The sequence below is a fragment of the Argiope bruennichi genome, chromosome 10, assembly GCF_947563725.1.
Source record: "Argiope bruennichi chromosome 10, qqArgBrue1.1, whole genome shotgun sequence".
NCBI classification, from domain to species: Eukaryota; Metazoa; Arthropoda; class Arachnida; order Araneae; family Araneidae; genus Argiope; species Argiope bruennichi.
The window spans coordinates 7,616,121-7,639,285 of NC_079160.1; the positions used below are offsets into that span (position 1 = coordinate 7,616,121).

The 23,165-nt window shown below is 28.2% G+C and overlaps 1 protein-coding gene across 2 annotated transcripts in view; it reads left to right on the forward strand.

Moving 5' to 3' along the window:
• The first annotated feature begins 22,185 nt into the window (after window positions 1-22,185).
• Window positions 22,186-23,165, forward strand: part of LOC129988580 (GATOR complex protein NPRL3-like) — a 36,072-nt gene continuing 35,092 nt past the window's right edge. The window contains exon 1 of one of the 2 annotated variants that reach the window (XM_056096832.1): window positions 22,186-22,971. In XM_056096832.1, the coding sequence (XP_055952807.1) occupies window positions 22,857-22,971 (115 nt within the window). In that variant the 5' untranslated portion in view covers window positions 22,186-22,856. The remainder of the gene's footprint in view (window positions 22,972-23,165) is intronic. The other variant, XM_056096831.1, reaches the window with a different exon arrangement.

The following is a 23,165-nucleotide window of genomic DNA, read 5'->3' on the forward strand; positions in this document are numbered from 1 at the left end:
TTACACATTGACACAACTTTTCAAAATTCTTTCTCTTCTTAGAATTTGTCAAAAATCTGCACTTGTCACTTCCATTAACAGAATAGACAGCATTAATTAAACAACAGATAAAAATACTTGAAGAATTTAAGATGGTAATCAGAATAAAAGAGATAATTTTTTTTCTAACTTATCGCATGAAATCCTATTTACCCTGTATATATGCTAACCCTTCAGATTCTTGAATATTATACCTAAGACAGAAAATGTAAATTATATACATACAAAACATTGAATATCTTATATTTTCTGTAGAAATTTTTTTCATTTGAAGTACATTTTATATTAATGGCATGAGTAATAAAAGTATGAATATGCCTGAACTTACAGAAAAAAATGAAAAGTTACATAAATTTTTTTAAATATTTTTTGTTGAAAATCGCAGGAAGGTTGAAAATCACAGGAATATGTTATTTGAAGAAAAACAAATTAAAAATATAATCAATTTTTATTTATTAGATGAGCCAATAAAGTAAGGATTAATTGTATAATAATTTAGGATCAAAATATCTCTGTATATAGGTTTCGAAAATGGCAGCTTACACAAATATGTTGAACAACTTAATTTTTCATCTTTGGGAATATAACACAAGAGTTTATATACAAATCATATCAGAGATCATTCAAGAAATCTTCAAAATGAATAATTAGAATGTTTCAATGCCTGCAACAAAGTAGCTATTATATTGTATATATTCAGTAAATATTTATTCTTACTTTCTCCAGACTTATTCATTTATTCAAGATTTATAGTCTGAATGAAATTATAATCAGACATTATGGTAAAAGTCTGCAAAATTATAATCTGATATAACAGTAAAACTTAAGATTTTGGTATTACAATCAAACTTGCTAAATTTGGTATTAAAGTTAACATAGCTAAGATCTAATATTTGACACATGTTCTTAAATTTAACTAAAAATTTCTCAAAATATAAATCATGAAAATGGTCACTCCTTTTCAATTTAAACGTTTCAAAACATATCTATATAATTAAAAAAAAAAAAAACAGCTGTAATTCTCAAATTTTATCTAAAAATGAGAATTCACCAATGAAATGTATATAAAAAAAGATTGCCCATAACAAAAAAAAAATCCTAGAAACATCATTTTGCCATCATTATAAGATAATAAAAATAAGTAAGAAATTACATTAATTATGCAAAGAAAGTTTTAAAAAAACACACTTTTATTAGGGTGTTCTATTTCTTAAAGTTTTTTGCATGTTAATTATTTTCTAATTTTCAACCTTTGATTAATAATTGATAATGTAAATATGTTGATGCCCCTCCCCCTATTTTGTCACCAGAAATTGTTACACACATGGAATGAGAATTTTAATAAATCTTTTGATTAACTGATTATTATGTTCTGATAGTATTACAATGTTATATTGTCAAAATGAACCCAAAAGTTTAAAAAATTTGGATTGGGACCATATTAGGAAGAAGCCAAAAAAATATATCTTTACAAATATGAAATAAATTAAGATTAAATTTCATTAAATCATTTTAAAATCTAATGAGTCAAATAACATAGATTATGAAAACAAGCTATTTTATGTTCTTGATAAATTTAGTCTCTTTATATGAAAGTTTAAGTAATTAATGAAATAAAAATCCAAATTATTCAGTATGTTAAATAATTAAGAAAGATTCTAAACAAAAAAATTAATCTTCCAATAAATGCAGATATTATATGCCTTGTATTTGATATGGAAATCCCTCAGATTCATGAATTTTATTCATTTAGAGTTTTATTCTATTTAGGGTTTATACAAAAACTACTTTTTAAAAACCGGTTTTAGAATTTTTGTCCAAAAAATAGAATATGGAAAATATTTTATTTAATTTACATAAAATAACAAAAAACGAAATTAATATCTAAGTCAAAGTCAAAATATATATATAAAAAAAAATTAAGGATTACATATACATATTACTTATACAAAATAATGAAAACTCAAACAAAAATTTCAAATAATATTTATTATTTTCACTAATTTTAATTTCTGCTAAGAAAATAGGATTTAAAAAAAACATAAAATATTCACTGAACGGTGGGTAAGTCTTGTTCTTATTTTGGACACAATATTGCCTGAAATTGAAAATACTCATGCACTAGCTACAGAGCTTAGTTTTATAGTTTTCATAGCATCAAATAACAAACATGTTTTTTTGTTGCTGTTGTTCTTTTATTTGTTGCCTTAAATAATGAAAAATCAGCTTTCAGTATCTTTGGATTTGTAAGTTTTTCTTCAGGGTCTTTAAGAAACTTACAAATTGACTTTTCCATGGCTTTTTTTAAAAAAACATTACTCAGATGAGTAGTTTCTTCGATTTGCTCTTCAGAAGAATTTGGAAATATTCTAGGCAATATCTTTCTAGATAATTTAATAATCTCAATTTTTGAAGCTAAAGAAATCATAATAGATTTCTTCGCTGAACTAGAAATGTTTTTTGGATTTCGCAAATACAGCAAAAGAATTGCTAATTCTACTTGTCTTCTTTCTTGCAATCGTTCTTCTAAGGCATATAATAATTTCAAACATTACAGTGTTTAAATTTTTTAGTTCATTTAACAGAAATTCAAATATACCTTCACTTGTTAATAAATTGGTATCTTGTCACCCTAAGCCTTCATTTGTTAGACAAATCAGTCCCAAGACTTTATGAAGTTCTAAAAGTTTAGGATATAAAGCTTCATTCCATATATAAGAACTAATATCATTCAATGCTAAAATGACATATTGTTTTACTACCAGAAAAATGTGTTTGCTGTCAATTGCATAGAATGAATTGCAAATCAAATATGTTTAAAATTAATTTTTACATTGTAATATGAATTCTTTAAACTGGTTTTCTTAATTTTAAAACCAGTTTTCAAATGTAACAAATTTACTTTAAAAAACCGGTTTTTTTAAACCAGGTTTGAAAAAGCGTCAAACCCTAATTCTATTAATAGCTTTTACAATTAAATAACTAAAATGTACTTATTGTTATTTATATAATTTATCTTCCCAAAATCTAACTTAAATATCACCAAAATTAATCAACTGTATCATCCAAATGATTGTGCATTCTAGAAACAATTCTTGAAAATAACAAAAATATTAGTATCACTCATGCTAATTTTACATAACTATTCTTTCATTTTTAAAGAAAATTTATTTACCAAGGCAAATCCATTTGATGTTAAAAAACAAGTGATATAAAAATACAATAAAATGAAGAAAAAAATCTTACTAGTAGCAGCATAACAATCTGAAAAATTATAATTTCAATTTACAGGTTATGACAATGGATATTTAATATTGAAACTTAGCTCATTCTTATTATATATATATATATATATATATATATATATATATATATATATATATATATATATATATATATATATATAAAACTACCTGAGAGATAAGCTATACATGTCCATTATAGTAAATACATTCCTAAAGGCATTTAGAAAAGGGAATAGTTGGTGTTCTTCCCATAATTATTTTGAATTAATAAATTCAAAAAGTAATTTGAATTAATAAATTCAAATTACATATTGCAATTAGCATATCAATTGAAATAGGACCATTTGTTACTACTGCAACTATATTACTGATATCTCTCATGTTTTGAAAATTCTTTCAATAAATAACAAAATAATTATTATTTGTCAATCTATGTTTCTTTTGATGAGCCACAAGATGTTCAGGAAAATTGCTATTCAGTGAAAACTGTTTCTCACAAACAGTAAAAAAAAATTTCATTTCTCTAGTATGAATACACAAGTAGTCATTCAATTGAAATATTTTAATAGCAGAGTAATCACAATATCCACAATAATATGGTTTCCTTTTGCTTGTAGAATTTTAGATAAATGGAAAAGGTGCAATCCTTTTCGAATGAACCATCCCTAGGAATTAAATATATATATATATATATATATATATATATATATATATATATATATATATATATATATATATATATATATATATATATATATATATATATATATATATATTATTCATAAAATAGTGCATATGTATATATTTTAAAAGAAAAATAGCTTTAAACCAGTTTTTGTAACTCTCAACCTTAAATGGCTTAAGACATGTGAAAATCAGCAGGGGGATTTCACAAAATCAAATTAAAACACAATTTTAAAATACATGAAATGAAATTCAGAACAACACAGAAAAAGCATTTGTATAAAATATAAACGCAGAAAACAGTCATGTAATCTCCAAAAAAAATCATAACCCCGGTAAAACAGATTAACAGGATCATAACAGGATCAGGTGCCCGTTTCTAGCCAAAACTGAAAAAAAAAAAGAAAAAAAATCTAGCCAAGAAAATTAAAACTCTCTAAACTAACTAATATAGGAATACTTTCAATTACTGAGTATGGTTCAAATTCATTAACCTTTCCCATCGCCAAAACAACCTACTAGCAAAATGATTATACGACAGTTATCGATTAGACCTGCCTGGTGGATATTTCTCCTGTTAACAATCTGAGAGCTTCTCTGGGTCAAAGTGAAGATTAGAGAGCCCACCCCCCGAGTTTGTCGCCAATATGGCAACCCAACCGAACGCTTTTCTAGCAACCCTAATGCTGTTTTGTGTACTACTTTTTACAATGGTTGCATAAATTCATAAACTACAACTGTTTTATGAAAAACGTTAAATTAAAAATAATAAAAAAAATATCGATTAAAGATTTTAATTTTGTTCTTTATTATAATTAAAAGTTTTTTATAACTAATGAGACACTGCAATTTTATTTTTACTGTTTATTTTATAATACGAACAGAAAATATTTATTCTATTGCAATTTTTAATTGTCAGTATGGGCTTTAAAAATCGCCTGAAATCTTAGTTTACGAAATCGCCTCATTCTTACTTTAAAAGTCAGCTGCAATGGAATTCTTCGCAGTTCTCGTAATTCTTTTGGTGCTCGAGCGGTTGGTTCTGTGGTGAAGAGCTTATAAGCCAGTTAACAGCTACAAGACACGGGCAATTGCTTTTGCCTTGTGGTCTTGTTACTCGGCTGCGAACCACAAGGTCCGGAGTTCTATCCTCGCACATAGCAACACGTTACAGTTCCCTCGATAATTTGTCATATCGGTAATTGTGCAAGAATAGATGCCGGGTAAATGGGATGGAAGACAGTATTTCGAAACTGCAGAATGGATGAATGGTGAGAGGAATATATTTTTTTACGAGTTCATGAAGTTTGGAAAAGGATGCTTGTTTGAAATTTTGTATGGAGAATGGTTTGATTGCTTCTAAGTGTGTATGTCCGGTGTGTGGTGAGGATATGAAATTGATTGATTTCGATGGGAGAATCGAGGGAAAGATCTGGTGTTGCAGAAAGAAAGGATTGAATCCGCTTCTATAACTTTCTTCATTCTTTCTTTTCTAGTGATTATGTATCGTCCCAGTTATCCAGACAGTCCTTATGTTTGTAGTGAATAGCATATAAGACAGTTAACAACTCTTCTACCCGAACGACCGTTTTGGCATAATGGTTTAGTTACTGGACTGCAAACCACAAGGTCCTAGGTTCTATCCTAGAGCATCACATATCGCTAAATGTTCAATGTGCTAGCGAAGCTATAAGGTTCCCGCTCCCACTGCTAGCGAAGCCGTAGGATGTTTTTTTAAGCTAAAAAATTCTGCCTGGCGTCTTCTACAAATGCCGAAGGCATCGCATGCTCTAACTTTTGCTCTGCACTGCGCCGGTCTGAAAAAAACAATACTTATCAGTAAAAAAAATTATAATTATATTGGGGAAAGTGGTAACCGTAACTGTTCCTCAGAAGTTTGGAAATTGACACTTTCTGGAGATCGGCCAGACCATGTCAACCAAAATGAGTACAACCACTAAGCAGCTTATAAAAGCATTAGGTTCATGTCAGCTTCGCTGTGATTGGAATCCTAAAGGTTGACATGAGCCTAGCGATTCATCCGCTTATTGCTTATGTTAACACTTCCGAGATTCATATGGTAAACGCAGCTTTTAGCGAAAGATTCAACTTTGTAAAATAAATAAATCCTCTAACATATCCGTGTACTGTTTTTTTTTTTAATCCCATTCTAAACTTTTGGGGGAGTTTATAATGAGCCAAGATATACTGTTACAAAATTTCTGGGGTTCGTTTGGATAGTGGGAGTTATATGGTGTGGAGAACACTCAATCAGCAGGCGGCAGTAGAAAATGAAACAACGACGTTTATTTACACGAAGACACACAGGACAGCACAAAGACGACAACTATATACAGCACAGAAGACGATTATCTTCAGCCGAGACGTGACGCATACAACAAGACTCTGCAGACAGTAGCGCACAGCTTAGTTCAGCCCTAGCTTGACTTCGTCGCTGCTCTGCTAATCCCTGGAAGACCAGTTCTTCACTGTTGATTCCGACTATTCTTCTCTGTCGCTTCCGACTACGACTACTCTCTGGTTCACGACTACGACGACGCGGCAGCTGCAGGCTGCTCCTTTTATAGGTCTCAGGAGGCGGGGCTAGAAGCCTCTCATCCAATCAGGTACGTTCGAAACGTATCTCGGTTCCTACTGGACGGATCCGGAAAATTCTCGATGTTTCGGGTATGACCCATTTTGGCGCCAAAGTCGCCAAGTTTGTCGCCAGGCTCCGGGACCTCTTATGGAACCAACTATGCTGGGAAGCCGCATCACAGATTCGTAACAATACTTTCTGAATAAGTCCTTATACATTCAGGATAATGAATAGATATGAAAAGAATGTCTTTCATTGTTAGGGCCTTATCACACGGCCAAATTCAGTCCACACTTTCGTGGACAAACGTGCACTGAAAAATGTGTGTAGTGACGTGGGGATTTTCTGTATGGTAAACCTAAAACACAGGTGTACTTTATGGCTAATTTATCGCTCTTTATTCGCTTTTTCTGTTTGGTGAATATCTGTAGTTTACTCATTTCGTTAGTGGGATTCCTGTTCATATTTTCCGTACAGTATATCCTGGGATATATTGCTGTTCCATCAATTTTATTAATTTTTCGGTAATAATGACAAGTTTACGTACAAGAATAAATCTAATAATTGCATAATGTATCTGTATTGGTATTTTATGGATAAAATTGTGAAAATCAAATTTAACACAAAAATATGCTAAAAAAGCGATTTTGTGAGTTGGATGCGCAATTAATTTTTTAAATAAAAACTTCACTATTATTTATTAATTAAAACATTTAACAATAACAGAATCATTCATATTCTGCAATTCCCTTAAATGTACTATATAATGTGTTGAACAATATTTCAGTGGTAAGGAAATAAATTGATCCTCATTAACTTTCACAACAGCATAGGGATTAAATAATTTTTTAACTGCATGAAAGATGTTAATTACATATTTTAGAAATTCAAAAATTCTACCTTTATTTTTTAAAAAAAATTAAAGATTTAATCAGATTAAATAGAGTTCACATAAACATTAATATTTTTTTTTTTAATTGCGAAAATAAATTTTCTGGGTTTTGATCACTATCTACGGGTGTCAATATCTCTTCATCTTCTGATAATTATTGTACGAAGTTCTTCGTGTAACATTTTTTCTTTAATAATGAATATTCAGTGGATTCCAAATAGCCGGCTTTTCATTAATAAAGTCGATCGAAACCCATTTTTTATCAGACGACCATATAACATTTTTCCCCCGTCTTTTAGGGAGTGATTCGGAAATGTGTTTACAAATTAGTTCCATATTGGCATCAATCGCACTATTCTTGGCAACTACGTCACTGCGCGATTGGTTGAATTTCGTTTGCAAACAATCTTTCCGTCTACACTTTCAAGCCGGTTAAAAACAGTCCACGATGACGAAAATCCTGCTTGACCGGTTGCCTGCGGGTATAAACGAGAAACTGTCCACGAAAGTGTAGACGGTATTTGCCCGTGTGATAAGACCTTTATATTTATGACGAATAATTATTGCATGCATTTTATATTTACTAAAAGATTTCTAAAATTGCTATAGACAATATGAAAATATTTTTTTAAAAAATGTCTGTTACGGCATTAAAAATTTGAAAGTATGAGGGAAAAAACATTTTCATGTCACATCTCAAACTTATATAGGTAAACAGTAATTTAATAATACAAATTCCCCTCTTTACTTTCTATCTATAATGAAAATAAACACGTAATCCTTTCACCAATCACAATCAAAGAAGAACAAAACCAGACAGATGGAGAAAGAAAGCAAAGCATACGATTAGACTCAAAAACACTGACATACAAAGAGTCAATCACTAGATTATGTTTCGCTCCTCTCTAATAATGATGTTATCATCCCTCCTCTTACCACAAAAATGGAGCGTAATAAAGGTCGTATACTCCACGAATATTCCCATTTTTATTTTCAAAGCCCCGTTAATGAAAGTATTGTGCTTCTTAATATAGCTATGCAAATTGCTTATGTATTTCAGAAAAGCTTTCTTCTACCGATTGGATCCCGAATCCCAAATATAACAGAAAAACCGGATTACAATTTTAGTAAGAAAATTACCTACACATTTCATTTATTTTGATTTAAGTTATCGCATTTAGATATTATTTAAAATATAATATGGAACTATATTTTAGGTGCTTTCTATAAAATCTTATAATCTATCTTTCTACGTTTTGTACTTATCGTGTTCACCTGCACTCAAATAGACATACAGACTTCCTGAGAATGGATTTCGTTCAAAATTTGATAGAAATCTACAAATTTAGTAATAAAACCATGCACCGAATTTTGTACATGCAGATAGCACATACAATTATAATTCTCGAATAAATAAATAAAATTTAAGTAAATTGAAAGTCATAGTTTTGATAACTGTCTACGTTTCAGATCTTCCCGAGTTTGAAAACATAATTTTAGAACTTGATAACTAAAAAACAATTAGAGCTACATGTACGAAATTTGGCGACAGGATTTTATACTAAATTTGAAGATTTCATTAAATTTTTGAACGAAATCCATTCTTAGAAAGTATATAGGGCTACTTGAGTACAGGTGAACTCGATAAGTAGAAAAGCGTAAAAAGTTAGATAATAAGGTTTTATATAAGGCTCCTAATATATAATCTTTGTACATCACAAACATAAACAAAATCTTATGAAACCAGGTTTTAAACACTAGCAATAAACAAATAGCCAATATTAAAAAAATACAACAATAAAGTTTTTATTTTACTTAAAATTTTTTTATTTTCTCATTAACGAAATAAAGAGTAAATATTACAATCTTTAAAAAATTTTACTCGAGATTTTGACGAATGTCTTCGCTTCAAACTTCCATGAGTACAACGCCTTATGATAACGTCCTTATTATAGCATAACGATGAAGATTTGGGAAGGTCACTCCAGCTGGCTTATTTTATTTAAAAATAAGATTTGATTTAGAAGAATGCCTTTTATTAGACAGGGTTCTGTGTATATAGTTTACTAGTATTCTTAAGTCCAATACTAAGATTATTTTGCAAACTTTCCGTACTTTTACCTTTACTTTAAAATTACTTTTTACCCGATTATCTGAAAGATATTGTAATGTTTCCTTACTAAATAAAAACCACCCTCCTCAAAAAGGTCACAAATGTAAATGTTCTAATTTTGAGGTAAATCCGAAATACATTTTTTTATATTTCTGAAGCAAAAACTTTGTTTTAAAAAATTATTGGAAAAATAGAATATATTGAAGTATTTATTTATTTGGACAGTTTTAAAATATCTTGCAGGTTACTCTTTCATACTTTCTCTTGCTTACTTTCATTTTCTACGCTATTTCATAACAAATATTGCAACAATAGGTAATAAATAAATGAAAATATTTCAGGTTTCTTTTTAAAGAGTCATTTGAATACAAAACAAGTATTCGAATAATACACATAATTATTAGTATAATACGAAAATATTAATTATCATCGAAAGATATTGTTCCAAATTAATGGAGTTTGCGGAAATATAGTTTTTAAAACTTTTCTTCTTGTCCATAAATATTTTAATAGATAAAGTTTTATCAAAGTAGAGGTTAAAAATATTAGTTATTTTTTTTTATTTAAAATCGACATTTAATTGTTTCTTTGACGATCTATGCCTTATATTTTGCATGTTTTATTCATTAATTTTTTGAAAGAAATTATACAGTCTACCATTCAAGGACTTCATTTTAATTTTCATTACATAATTAAAATTAATTGACTATGAGTTATTTTATTGTTTGAATTAATGGCTTGATTATAAATGAAATTGGAATAATCTGAGTATCAAAATTTCTATCTCGAAATAAGTCATAGAAATCTTCTCCCCGGCGTGCAAATTTTAGTTTCCAGGTATCAAACTTGATTTCCTTAAATATCCTGGTGGAGAACTGATTTTCTTCTCCTGTGGAAGTTAAGGTGGCTATTTTTTACGAATTCCTTTCCAAAATATATTTTGTACTGCTTTTAAAAGGGACCGAAATTCAGCTGCATTAAATTCTTTAGAAGGCTACGGTGACTTAACGGGAGTGTAAGATATTTGAAAATTCTTTACACAAAACATACTTTTATAGAAGATTTACCGTTTATGTGGGCCTTTTCAAAGTTAAATCTACCGTCCAGTTATTGAAGAATCAAACATCTTCGCAATGTTATAGAAAAGAAATTTGCAGAGTAGTATACCATCTCAAACAGCAGTGAGGTTTCAACCAAGTAATTGAAGCAGTGTTTCAGTTACTTTTAAACAAGAAAAGTTTACGTATCAATAAAAATGCTACAAAACAAATTGATAACTATAGTTAATTCAAAAACTGAGATTTGGGATTGAATTAAACATCTAAAGCAATTGAAATAAAAACATAAAATTTTTTATATGTATCTCAAGCCATGACAGTAAAAAAATTCAATTTAATAGAATGCTGAGTAGTTTTCCAATGCTGAAAATTAAATCTTCAAAGTAAAAAACATTACACCAGAAATGAAACAATTGCATCAGATATTTGAGATCCTCTATCATGTGAATAATTACGAATTTTGTTACATTTAGTTCTGAATTTTGTCACAGGAAAGTGCGAGCGCTGCTAAAGTTTTGAGTGTCTATATTGATATTATCTCTTATTTATTTCACATAGACTAGCTGCTAGTCCCTACGAAAAATTTCGTGTTTAAATGGACTAGTGATGGGAAATGTCGTTCATTTGTAAGATTCGGCTCAAAATCGTTCGTTCACCAATTTGACCCGTTCGTTTCCGGTCGTTCGCGAACGATTTCGACTCTTCGAACGAATGAGTTAAGGTGGGTTCAGACGAGGCTTATTATTGCGCGCAATAGAAGGTCACGCCTACTTCAGGAAAATCACGTGACAGCAACGGGACAATGGCAAATGGTTGTCCCGTCGGGACAACTATTAGCCATTGTCCCGACACGTTGTCTCAACTGTTCACACGGGGACAATAGAGGGACAACAGTAGAGAGACAACGTTTGCGCGCAATAAAAAGCCTCGTGTGAACCCACCTTTAGGCTCTTTCGTTCGAGAACGAATGAATTAGCTCTTTCGTTCGGGAACGAAAGAACTAGGCTCTTTCGTTCGAGAACGAATGAACTAGGCTCTTTCGTTCGAGAACGAACGACTTTGTTGCTTTTGACTCATTACGTCACTGGCCAAACCGGAAATTTCCGGTTGTATTGAGTCTCGTAAAGAAAGGTGACTTCTAATGATTTCCTTCCCTATCGCAGGTCGGAATGAAGGAACAGGCTTTGCCATTTTGATCATTTCTGTTATTCTACTGCCTGAGATTACAGTGTTAATTAATGGTTTTTTTAAAGGTGTTTTTTTTTTATTTCCGTTTTTACTTTTTATTTTATTATGAAATATCTTTCATGATTGGTTATTTTGGCAGTACGGAGTTTCCTATTACGTTTAGATAATTCCATAAAAAATTAAGCTCACCACTGTTTACTAAGTATAAAAGTATTTCGTTTTACGAGATATTGCATCATTTTAATATTGCACAATAAATTTTAAAGTAACATTATAAATCATCATTTAGTTATATATTTATTTATTCAGCTTTTATTTTTATTTTTAAATTTTATTTATTTATTTTTACTTCCTGGAATATATGCCAATAGTCGTGTCTACGTAATTAAGGGCAGGATTCATTTAAAACTCGAGCTTTTAGAATTTTGATATTTCTATTGTTTTATAATTGCACAAATTTCATTAGATTTTTATTGTTTAAGAGCGATACTATTACATTTATTCTTATATATGGTTACTTGCATCTTTTATGTTCACTCTTTAGTAGAAAAATATATCTTAAATTATCATTTAATAATTTATAATATGATAAGTAAAAGATTGTTCTTGCCTTATAGGGTGCGTAGTGACAATCTGCTGCAAAAATAAAGTACTTTTAATCACCTTTGTATAAGTATGCATATGTAAACTGCATATTTTCTAATCATAGAATTTTTTTTTAATTTTATAACAATATATAATTTTTAATGAAAAAAATCTTATTATTAAATTTTAATATTTATTTTTCTATTTGCACAATATCTTCTATTGTAAAATTATGCTTTTTTGGATTTGATAAAAACATAGAATTATATAAATGAAAAAAATATTAATACCAAAAAAATTAAGTAAACTTTTATAAGATTAACAATAAAGATTTATGAGCTTTTCCAACATTTCTTAAAATTAAAATAAAATATACATAAACATTTCTGAAAATGCCGATAGTGATGTAGAAGCACAAATGACCACAAATGATGCATTTTCAATATGACCACAAATTTTGTATGTGATTTTTATAGAAGCAACAACTATTACGATCAAACATGGCTGGGATAGAAAGAGTATTAAATAATCATTCTTACTCATTCTATTAAGTAAGTAATGCTCGTTCAATTAAGTAATTTTATTTGCAATCTTATAAAGCTAAAAACTAAAGCTTACCTATGGTTATCATCATACGACTGCCTAAACTACCATGAAATTGATTATAGAAAAATGCCAAGTTCTAAATAAGTTTTTAAAATCCTTTTTAATAGAAATGATTAAAACAAAATTTTTACTCAAAACTACACTTATAGTCACAAAATTACATACCAAATTTGATTATTTTAGTTCAAATTAGTTATTTTTGAGTTATCGCGTTTACATATATCTGAAAGTACAGACCGACATGCGGTGAATCCCTTGTTGGTTTTAGCACAAAATTTGACAGATGTTTATACAATAGATACTAAATCTGTGTACCAAACTATCTAGCTCTCTTCGTTTTGTAGTTACCATGCTAACTTATATTTGAAACAATCAGATAGACAGATTTCCTATACACAGATGTTGCAGAAAATTTGATCGAAATCTACAAGTTCGGTGTGAAGACCGCATACCAAATTTCATCCATCTAGCTCAAAGTGCTTTTGCGTATAACATAAAAGCAATTTTAACCAAATAGAAATAAGAATAAAGGCATTTTTCTTCAATTATAATTATTTTAACATCAGCAAAATAATACGATTCAATGATTCGAACAAGAAATAGCATTTTGAATTTCATTATAATAAAAGTATTTGTTATAAACTGTGTCCACTTATTTCTCAGAAATTATTTTTAAAAAATTACATTCAACCAAACAAAATTTCTATTATTCAAATGCGACTCTTTTTTAACCTTTAAAACGGTGTTAAAATAATTTTTATGCGATAATATGCTTTGATGTTTTGATAAAAACACATTACAATTCTATTTTTTAAAGTAAATTTTGAATTAAAAGTTTGAGAAATCCGTTTTTAGTATGCCTCTAACGTGCAAAAAAATAACTTCCCAAATTTCATGCTCCTAATTTCAATGGCTTTATGCTAAGCATCGATCACGACAAGACTTTATATAAGAAGAGAAATTTCATACAAAATTTAATAATACTTTATAGTTTCACATAAAGATTTTCCAGACGTTCCATTTTTTTTATCGCTGTGTTTGATTATAATTTATTAATTACGGAAAGACGCATTTGATGTTGAAATATAGCATTGAAATAGTATATTTGCATATTTATTAAAATCATTGCTGCATCAGAAAATTTAATCATTCGAGAGTTTTTTTTCTTGTTTTTTTTTTTTCGTCTTTTTTTTTTTCCTGTTTATTTTAAAAGTTATTGATATAAATAACTTACTGTAAGTACTTAACAATTCTTGTAAATTTTAATTTTGTATTACTTAATTCCCAAAGCAATTGCTTTTATTAGAATATAAAGAGAATAATATTCTAATGTTGAAAACTTATTAGGATATATGTAGATTCAAATCTAAGAAATAACTTCATTAACAATGTAAATTTTAAAAAATTACTAACTTTATTCATTTAAAATGATAGAATAGTAACACAGGGCAAATAATATTTTATGGAAAAAAATATTATTTTTTTGGTCGATATATACCAATTAAAATTTGCAGGTATCCTCTCAAAATTATCCAAATCAAAACCTCTTATTTCACTTCCAAACGATTCTGCATGCCCACAATAATAGTTAGATGAGAACGTTTGCTAGCATTTTTTTTAATTATGTTCGTTGATTTAAGCAATGCACAAAAGATATAATATCAGCCAATTTTCAAATGATTTACAAAATTCTTTAAGGAAGGAATATTTAATTTGTTATTTTATAATTAAAACTGCTTCAAGAACTGGTAGGGAGAAGATTGAGCCTCGAAAAATAATTAATACTATTTTAAACACAGTTTTTTGAAACAATAAGCATTTTAATTCACTTATTTTTTTAAATTTATTATTTTTACATACTTTCCGATATTTGTAAATTATGTGTTGGGCCTAAAAGTTGGTCGAATTTCGGAATGGAAATAATTTTATTTTCTATCAAATTTGATTTCTATTCAATAATCTGTCCCGAGATATCTATTTTCAGGAACTTCAATATAGTCCTCGCTATCAGAATCATTTTCTAACAAAGTAGAAATATTTTCTTCTTGAAAAGAATTTGAAATGTCAAATTCAGCATCTTCCTCATCACTTATATCAAATCAGATTCATCTAAATCTTCACAGAGTATTTTATTAATTTCTTTTTGAATTAAAACTTTCCGATAACCCGGCATTTTAGCAAGAGATTTTAGTAGCTGCAGAAAGCGTACTGTAAATTAAGCATCTACCATCAAATAATTTTTGGAAACACCAATCAACAGTGACAGGGGGAACAGAAGCAACCACTGTTAAAAAGACAAAATCGCCCCTCACCGTTTTACGACCCTATTGAGAAAAGGGGAAGAAAATAAACAGGTGCCATTTCCGCATTTGTCTCCTTATCTGTAGGAGGTTCACGCATGAAATTAGCAAGTTCCACACCGTCGTTCGCGAACGGAAATAGCCAGGTCCACACAGTTAATGAACGGCAATAGCCGGGTCCACACAGTCGTTCGATAACGGAAATAGCCAGGTCCACACAGCTAATGAACGAAAATAGCCGGGTCCACACAGTCGTTCGAGAACGAACGACTTACTCAGAAGACAGCGACCCGATTCAGTTCGTTCACTTAAAGGACCCGTTTTTTTCGACCCGTTCGTTCGCGAACGACCCACCTCTAAAATGGACTCGTCCGTCTCATGCACAGTGTGTTTTGATTTAGCCGCACTAGCGTCTCAATCGCAACGTCTATCCCTATGGGATGGGCGAATCCATCACAAACCATACTTTCGACAGGTAGGGACGGAGAGGGGCAGCAGGGATGAACGTTGTCTTTTAAATGTTGAGTTGTAGCTCAACGCTTATCCCGTTTCAATTGAATCGTTTTCCGTTGGAGTGGAAGGATGCGTTTTCCAAGCAAGGTGTCGACATATTAGCTTAAAACATATTTTTCAATGACCTTCATCTTATTCAATGGATATTTAATACAAATACCATTTATTTTACCCAAAGCAATATTTCAGACAATTCATTTTCAGGTGGCTTTTACTTGTTTTCTACTGTTTTTTTTATTATTATTATTACTAATTCTGTTTTTATAGGGTTCTGAATTTCCTGATATTAATGAATCTTGAAATCATTTAAAAGTACTTTTGACCCGACGAATGTTTCCATTAATACATCATCTTCAAAACTGGTAATTTACTGATTTTGAAAAAAATTTAATTGTAATATGATAACATTCCTTTACAGAAAAATTTCTGAATAATATGGAAACATATTTTTCATTTACATCTAACATGTACTATTTCTGCAGTAAATAAAAAGATGTGCATATTATATGATTGTATGGATATAACATCTTTATAGTCTGAGAAAAAATATATTCTGCCAATGGTTATATTTGCCTTTACATTCCCAGAACAGTGTATGTCTATTTTTTTATAATTCCTAAACTTCACATTTCTATTTGTCTTAATATGTTACCATGAACTGAAAAAAAAATGTATACTGCTATTTTTAAATTTAAAATATGACATGAGAACATTTCAATTTTGTAATATAAACTAAAATTTGGATTTTTTAAACCATAGATAGTCACATAAGGCATTGACAAATTGAAGCATCTGAAATATATATACTTTAAATAGAATATGCTTCCTGATATAATCATTCTGTAGAAATATTTTTTATAATATGATTAGAATGTTGCTAATTCAGAATATAAACTCAAACAGAATAAAATTGGAATGGATTTAGAATGTTTTCTGATATTTTGCATTTTCTGCAGTCCTAATTTAAAGATAAAGCTGGCCAATTTTTTTCTGAAATAAAAATTTCATTCCCAAAACTGTATCATGTTCTCATATCATAAAAACACAATTTAAGACATTATTTGGGAACTTCATATGTTTTACATTTATTTTCCATTAGCCAGTTGCAGTTATATAGTTTCTAAAAATAATTATGCAATGATAAATTCTTTTTAAAAAGACAAAATCCAAGTAAAATATTGCACACATAGATTCATAGTGTCTCTTTTAGAATGTACTAAGTATTCAAAAACTGATTATTCAAAATCAATTGTAGTATTGGCAATTTGAATCTTGGAACGTTTTTTAACGATAAAATGCGACACATCACATGATTTGTGAGAAGATATACTAGTGTTTAAAATACTTAGGCAAATTTTTCCTTCTTGTCACTTTCTTTACTTTATTGATCCTGAAATTGTAATTATGGTATCTATGTTTTTCAGTTGTAATATTTTTTTTTATATTATGCGTTGTTCTCATTCTTAATAAAGTTTACACATTTTGCTTAGCATTTTATATGTAGTTTGTGCATTTAATATGTGTCTATTCATTGCAAAACCCTCTTGATAATGTTAATTCCTTTCATTAAAATTTTACATTGTAAATTAGAGCCAAATATATCAATTCAATAGACAAATTTTTTTTTTTCATATTAGTATTTCAATTTAGTTACATGCTAAATAATTTGCTGTTTTTATTATTTGATTTTTGAAAGTTATATAGTAATATATTCTACATCCAAAGCATCTCCTATTATGCAATATCAATGTTTGTTGGACTAACTCGGTCAAATATTCATGTATAAATGTTTTTCATTGTTAGTCTTATAAATTATGAGAATTACCTATATTATTCAGTAAATAAATAACAAATTATAGTTATTTTTTTTAATCACTAACCAAAGACATTTTTTAGCAGGCATTCAACTAAGTGTAGCCTTCTGTAACCAATCTGTAAATATTTTTACTATATTCTTTAACACTGTAACATTTCTATATTTTAAGTGAACAAATATTTTTCCTATACCTATAGCACAATTATGAAAATTACATATATAATGCACAATGGTTCCAATGCTAATTGAGAGTATATTAACTATGCTTATCATTCATATTTTGGTTTCCTTAATGATTTCAAAGCAAACCTAATGAAAACAAATATATTATTTTCTTAACTGCCTCACAAAAATGAGCTGTTATGTAAATATTTAAAACAAGTTTTAATCAAATTACTTTCATTCTGTTTACTTTGTTTTTAGAGTGTCCGTCCAACTTTATTTTGTGTTTACTATTTTTTTTATTGTAAAACAATAAAATAAATAATATAAAATTATAGAAATATAATATTTCTTCTCATAGAAAAGAACATATTTTTATATAAATACTAATAAAAAAATGGAAATAACTATTTTCATTATATTTTTTTTAATTTGTGTTAAGTTTTTTTTCTGCCTCTTATAGTCAAATAGCACAATAAGTTCTTCAAATGATGAAATATATTGTATGCTTTTGAAAAATTCTTTGTCTCTAATAAAACTACAATGCTATATTGTTTAATAATTAGATACAATATACCAATGGAGAAACTAAATTGCATTTGAAATTTTTAAAAAATCTGCCTTGAAAAATTTAGATTCATTTGTATATTAAGTAAAGAAAGTATTTCATTTCTTATTCTATATTCAATAAAGATAATTAAAAAAAAAGTTGTTTGCTATAGAAAGTTTATAAAATATTATTATTTAAATTTATTAAATTAAAAGTTTCTATAAAATATCTATTAACTATCATCAAATTTATTCAATTCTTGAGAGCTTAAGTTCTACAGATTCACTAGTTCATTTAGCATAATTATAATATATAAACCAAAATACAGTTTGTAACATTTAACCAAATAACAGAATTGCAAGTCATCGTGCACAGAGTTGTTGTCTGTAGTATTTATGTAAATATCTTTGTCTGCATTATCTAACCAATAAAAAAAAAACTCATTTATTGTATCACTTGCATATTTTTTTAGTATTATTATATTTAACTATTTTATTTTAATACATTATAAGGATAAAAATGGAATCATTTTTTAATCCACCCCATACCTAACTTGCTTCAACGAACAAATAACGAAACATTTAATTATAAAAAAAGTGGAACAAATATATTTATATACTAATAATAAAGTCGAATGTGTGTGTTTTGGTGCTCTACAAGCCAAATATTTGACCTACATGTATCAAATGTGACACATATGTAGAATGGTGGATGTGTGCACCTTGGACCGATTTTTTGGAAATTTTAAATAGTATTTTAAGCTGAAATTTATGGTGGATGTGTGCACCTTGGACCGATTTTTTGGAAATTTTAAATAATATTTTAAGCTGAAATTTGCCGTTTTTCCACGATAATTTCTGAAAATATCACTGCACAAACATAAATTTTACATTCTTTGAAATTTGTTTAATTATATCAATTGAATTGTAGAACGAATATTTGCTTTTTTAAAAAATATCCCCCCCCCTACATTTAATGTTACATTATTACCCTGAAATCCAAATTGTTTTCATTTTTTCATCATGTAATTAATCGCATGGTTTTTGCCTATTATTGAAAATCAAGTAAAGAAGTATTATATTTAATATCTGAGCAATTTATAAAACAAATAGAAAAAGTGAAGTTACAATACCTCAAATTTAGAAGATAGATGAAAGGGTTATTTACATTTTCAACAGTGCCATGATGTCAAGTAACAGTCTCAATCAGAAAAGTTTATGATCACAATACACATAGTAAATAAGAATATTTAAGTAAGTCAGTTAAAATCACAATTTTAATGCTAAACTATTTGATAAGACTCATTGATATGAAGTTATATCTAAACAATTTATCTAAAAACAAATACAACCAATGTTCCTGATGAACAAACTGGTCACCTGATGTGACAAATATGAATATATATACTATGAAATGCATAACAGAATGATGGAACAGATTATAACAAATATGAAAACAATGTCATATTTCAATATTGCATAGTATTCCCTTGTCCTTAATTAATCCATTTTCTGTTTGTTTCATTACACAATGTTTTCGTAATAAATATATCTTGTGTTTTTATTATATTTAACTTTATTACATTTTACCATTTGTGAGCAATGTCAGTTAGATTACATCTCAAAAAACAGTTTGCTTCTGTAGGCTCTTCTAAATTTAGCTTTTAGTTTTCCTTGTTATGATTCAAGTGAACTTGCTAATCATTTAATTCTTTTTATCATGATTTCATATTTGGTAAAGATATCTTTGTATTTTATTTGAAAAACAGTAAGATGAGAATCTCATTTTGTCATTGTTTTGTTATTAAAATAGTAGAAACTTTAGTAATGTGTAAACTTGTACTATCATTTTAATAAGATAAACATTAAGATTTAGATGAGAAAAATTTTGACAAATCAAATAAAACCTTTCTCATGATAAGGATTATATATATTATAACTATCTCTTATTCTGAAAAAAATTACCATGAACACATTTATTTACATTTTATAGCTGTATAAAGCTAACAATCGATAAGTTATATTTTTCATCACTCTAAAAACTGCCTAGTTATGACATTAACTTATTAAAGTTTAGTCAAAAAATTTTGTAATACAGTGCTATATATTATTTATTTTCTTTAGTTTTTATTTCATATGTCAATTTGTTTATATTATACTGTTAAACCAATAAGAATTTGATATTTGACTATATTTCTATTTTTCCAAGTGTTATTGCTTAATTCAAAATTCAATATTAGCTTGTTATTTAATTGCAGAATTTTCAGGATATTATATTCCATACTCCAAAACGTGAAAAAATAACTGCTGCATGATTTAGCAGGTAAAATTAATTCTTTCCTAACTATAATTATTTTGCTCAAATTTTTACTTTTTTTAAATGAATTTTTAAAACTTCATTTTGCCATATTTCAAAAATTTTGTGTAATTAAACTACAGGGTGACCTTAAAATAACTTTCCCCATTTCGAGGCATCTATAACTAAATAGGATGAAGCGAAATTCCACTAACCCTTTTTAAAAAAGTTTTCACATGGAAACATATTGGTGCTACTAGAAATAGAACATGTGACATGCTGAACATTCAGGCTTTCTATATTTGTAAAATATATTAATTCAATATCACTTCTTTTTCAGTTATTAACCGGAAAATTTAGTAGTTTCATTTTTTAAAAATAGAGATTTATTCCTTTCCTATATTCAGAATGTCAGCAACAGGCTGCAATATTGTGAATATTCTGAACATCTTTTAAAAGACCATTAATCTTTCAAGAATATTTATATTTTGAAATATACTGAGGAAGCTGCAAGTATGAACATGAAACTCTATATAACATGATTTCTTAATAACTAGAAAAACAAACCCTAATTTAAAGAAAACCAGTATTAAAAAAAAAGACTTATATCCTCCGAAACATTTGCAGGGAGTTACATTTTAATACTTTTATGTAATTGAATATAATCTTATACTTATCATAAGAAAATTGAATTTAAATAGTCCTATGTTTAAAAAAAATCACTATAAAATACAATTCTTTGCAATTTTAAATTGCTAACAGACATTATTAAAATGTTATTTTTGAAATAATACTAATTGAACTAATAAAATAACTTCATCAAATGAAAATATTTTAAATATACATATTTACAATTGTATCATTTATGTAGGACTAATTTGTTACAAAACATCTTAAATTATCAATAAAACATGAATTGAAAATAGTTTTATTTCATGCATTAAAAAGGTTCATATTTTTATAGCTCATTTAATGAGATTTATCTGTTAAGTAATAAAACCCAATTTGTTTTATTTATTGAGAAGAGGAAAATAACTTATGATAATAAAAATTTTAGAAATTTATAATATAGTAAAATAAATCAATCCTTTTAAGAAAACTGTTTCTTGAATAAAGGCTTGATTTGATATACAATAAATATTACAATATATACCTACTCAACATGCTATGTCTATTATTACACTATGAACCCCGAGTAGGAAATAAACTTTGTGATAAAGTTGTTTTTACAGTAAGCACTTTATAAAATTATTTTTCTAAATTTATGCAAAAGTTGTTTTATTTATTTTTTTAAAAATAAAGATGACCTAGATCATTAAGTTTTGGTTATATGTCTTCTACTCACAAAACGTGTTATTTAAATTCAATAAGTTATTTCATTCCTGTTAGTTTATTACCTTTACAAGAATTTAACATGCATTTACTTAAAACTACAAAGCACAAGAGTAATATAATGACAAAAAAAAAAAAAATCAACAAGTATGAAAATGAAATGGTTAATGATTTGCTTTATTTCCATATTACATACTATGAAACTTAAATATCAATATCACATTACCTCTTCATTCACAATGTAATTTTATACATCTCTAAAAATTATATATGATCCGTTTATGAAATGCAGCACAAGAACAAATTTGTAAACATTTTCAAAGATAAGAAATAGTGATTTAAAAATAGACATTAATAGAGAGGAAAACTATATCCACATTCACATGCTAAAGTAATGACAACGTATTCCCTCGTGATCAACGAAAAACGATTCAACTGAACCGGGATAAGCGTTGAACTACAACTCAACATTTAAAAGCCAACGTTTATCCCTGCTGCCCCTCTCGGGCAAACGTACCTACCTGTGAAAAGTACGGTTCATGATGGATTCGCCCATCCCATAGGGATTACGTTGCGATTGAGACGCTAGTATTTAGCCGCTAGCTTTGTTTACAACTTGGTGATAAGGACTCGGCAACTATTTTATAACAGCCATCGTATCGGAAGTTTGTTGAAAATCAAACTACTTGAATGTTCGTGTGAAATTAGTTCTGGAATATTTATACATGTTTTAAAGACAAACATTGCATAACTAAATAATATCTTCTGAGGAAAACGTGATAAAATTATTTGTATGGCCTATTCTAGTTGAAACCATAGTTTTATCACATTTTGTTGACATAATGGCGAATATTTTTCATTATTTTTAAAGTATCGGAGATGGATGAAACAAATCCTGTCGGGTTATTTCTGGTGACATCTGGTAGTAAAGGAGATCGCTTACTTTTCAGATATCCATTTTGCAGTGAGATAACAAAAGACACAGATAACAAAAGTGAGTAGTTATTTTTAAATAAGGTTAGTATTTATGTAATTATTCCTTATTCAGTGGTTACAGTATTACTGCAGTAATTCTTATATTATGTTTAGTGGTATTAATAAAGTTCCATACAGTGTTATAAGGAGATAGAATGTTTAGAGTGGGCTCTCAAAAGAGGGAATCCATTATTATTACTCATTATAAGAGCT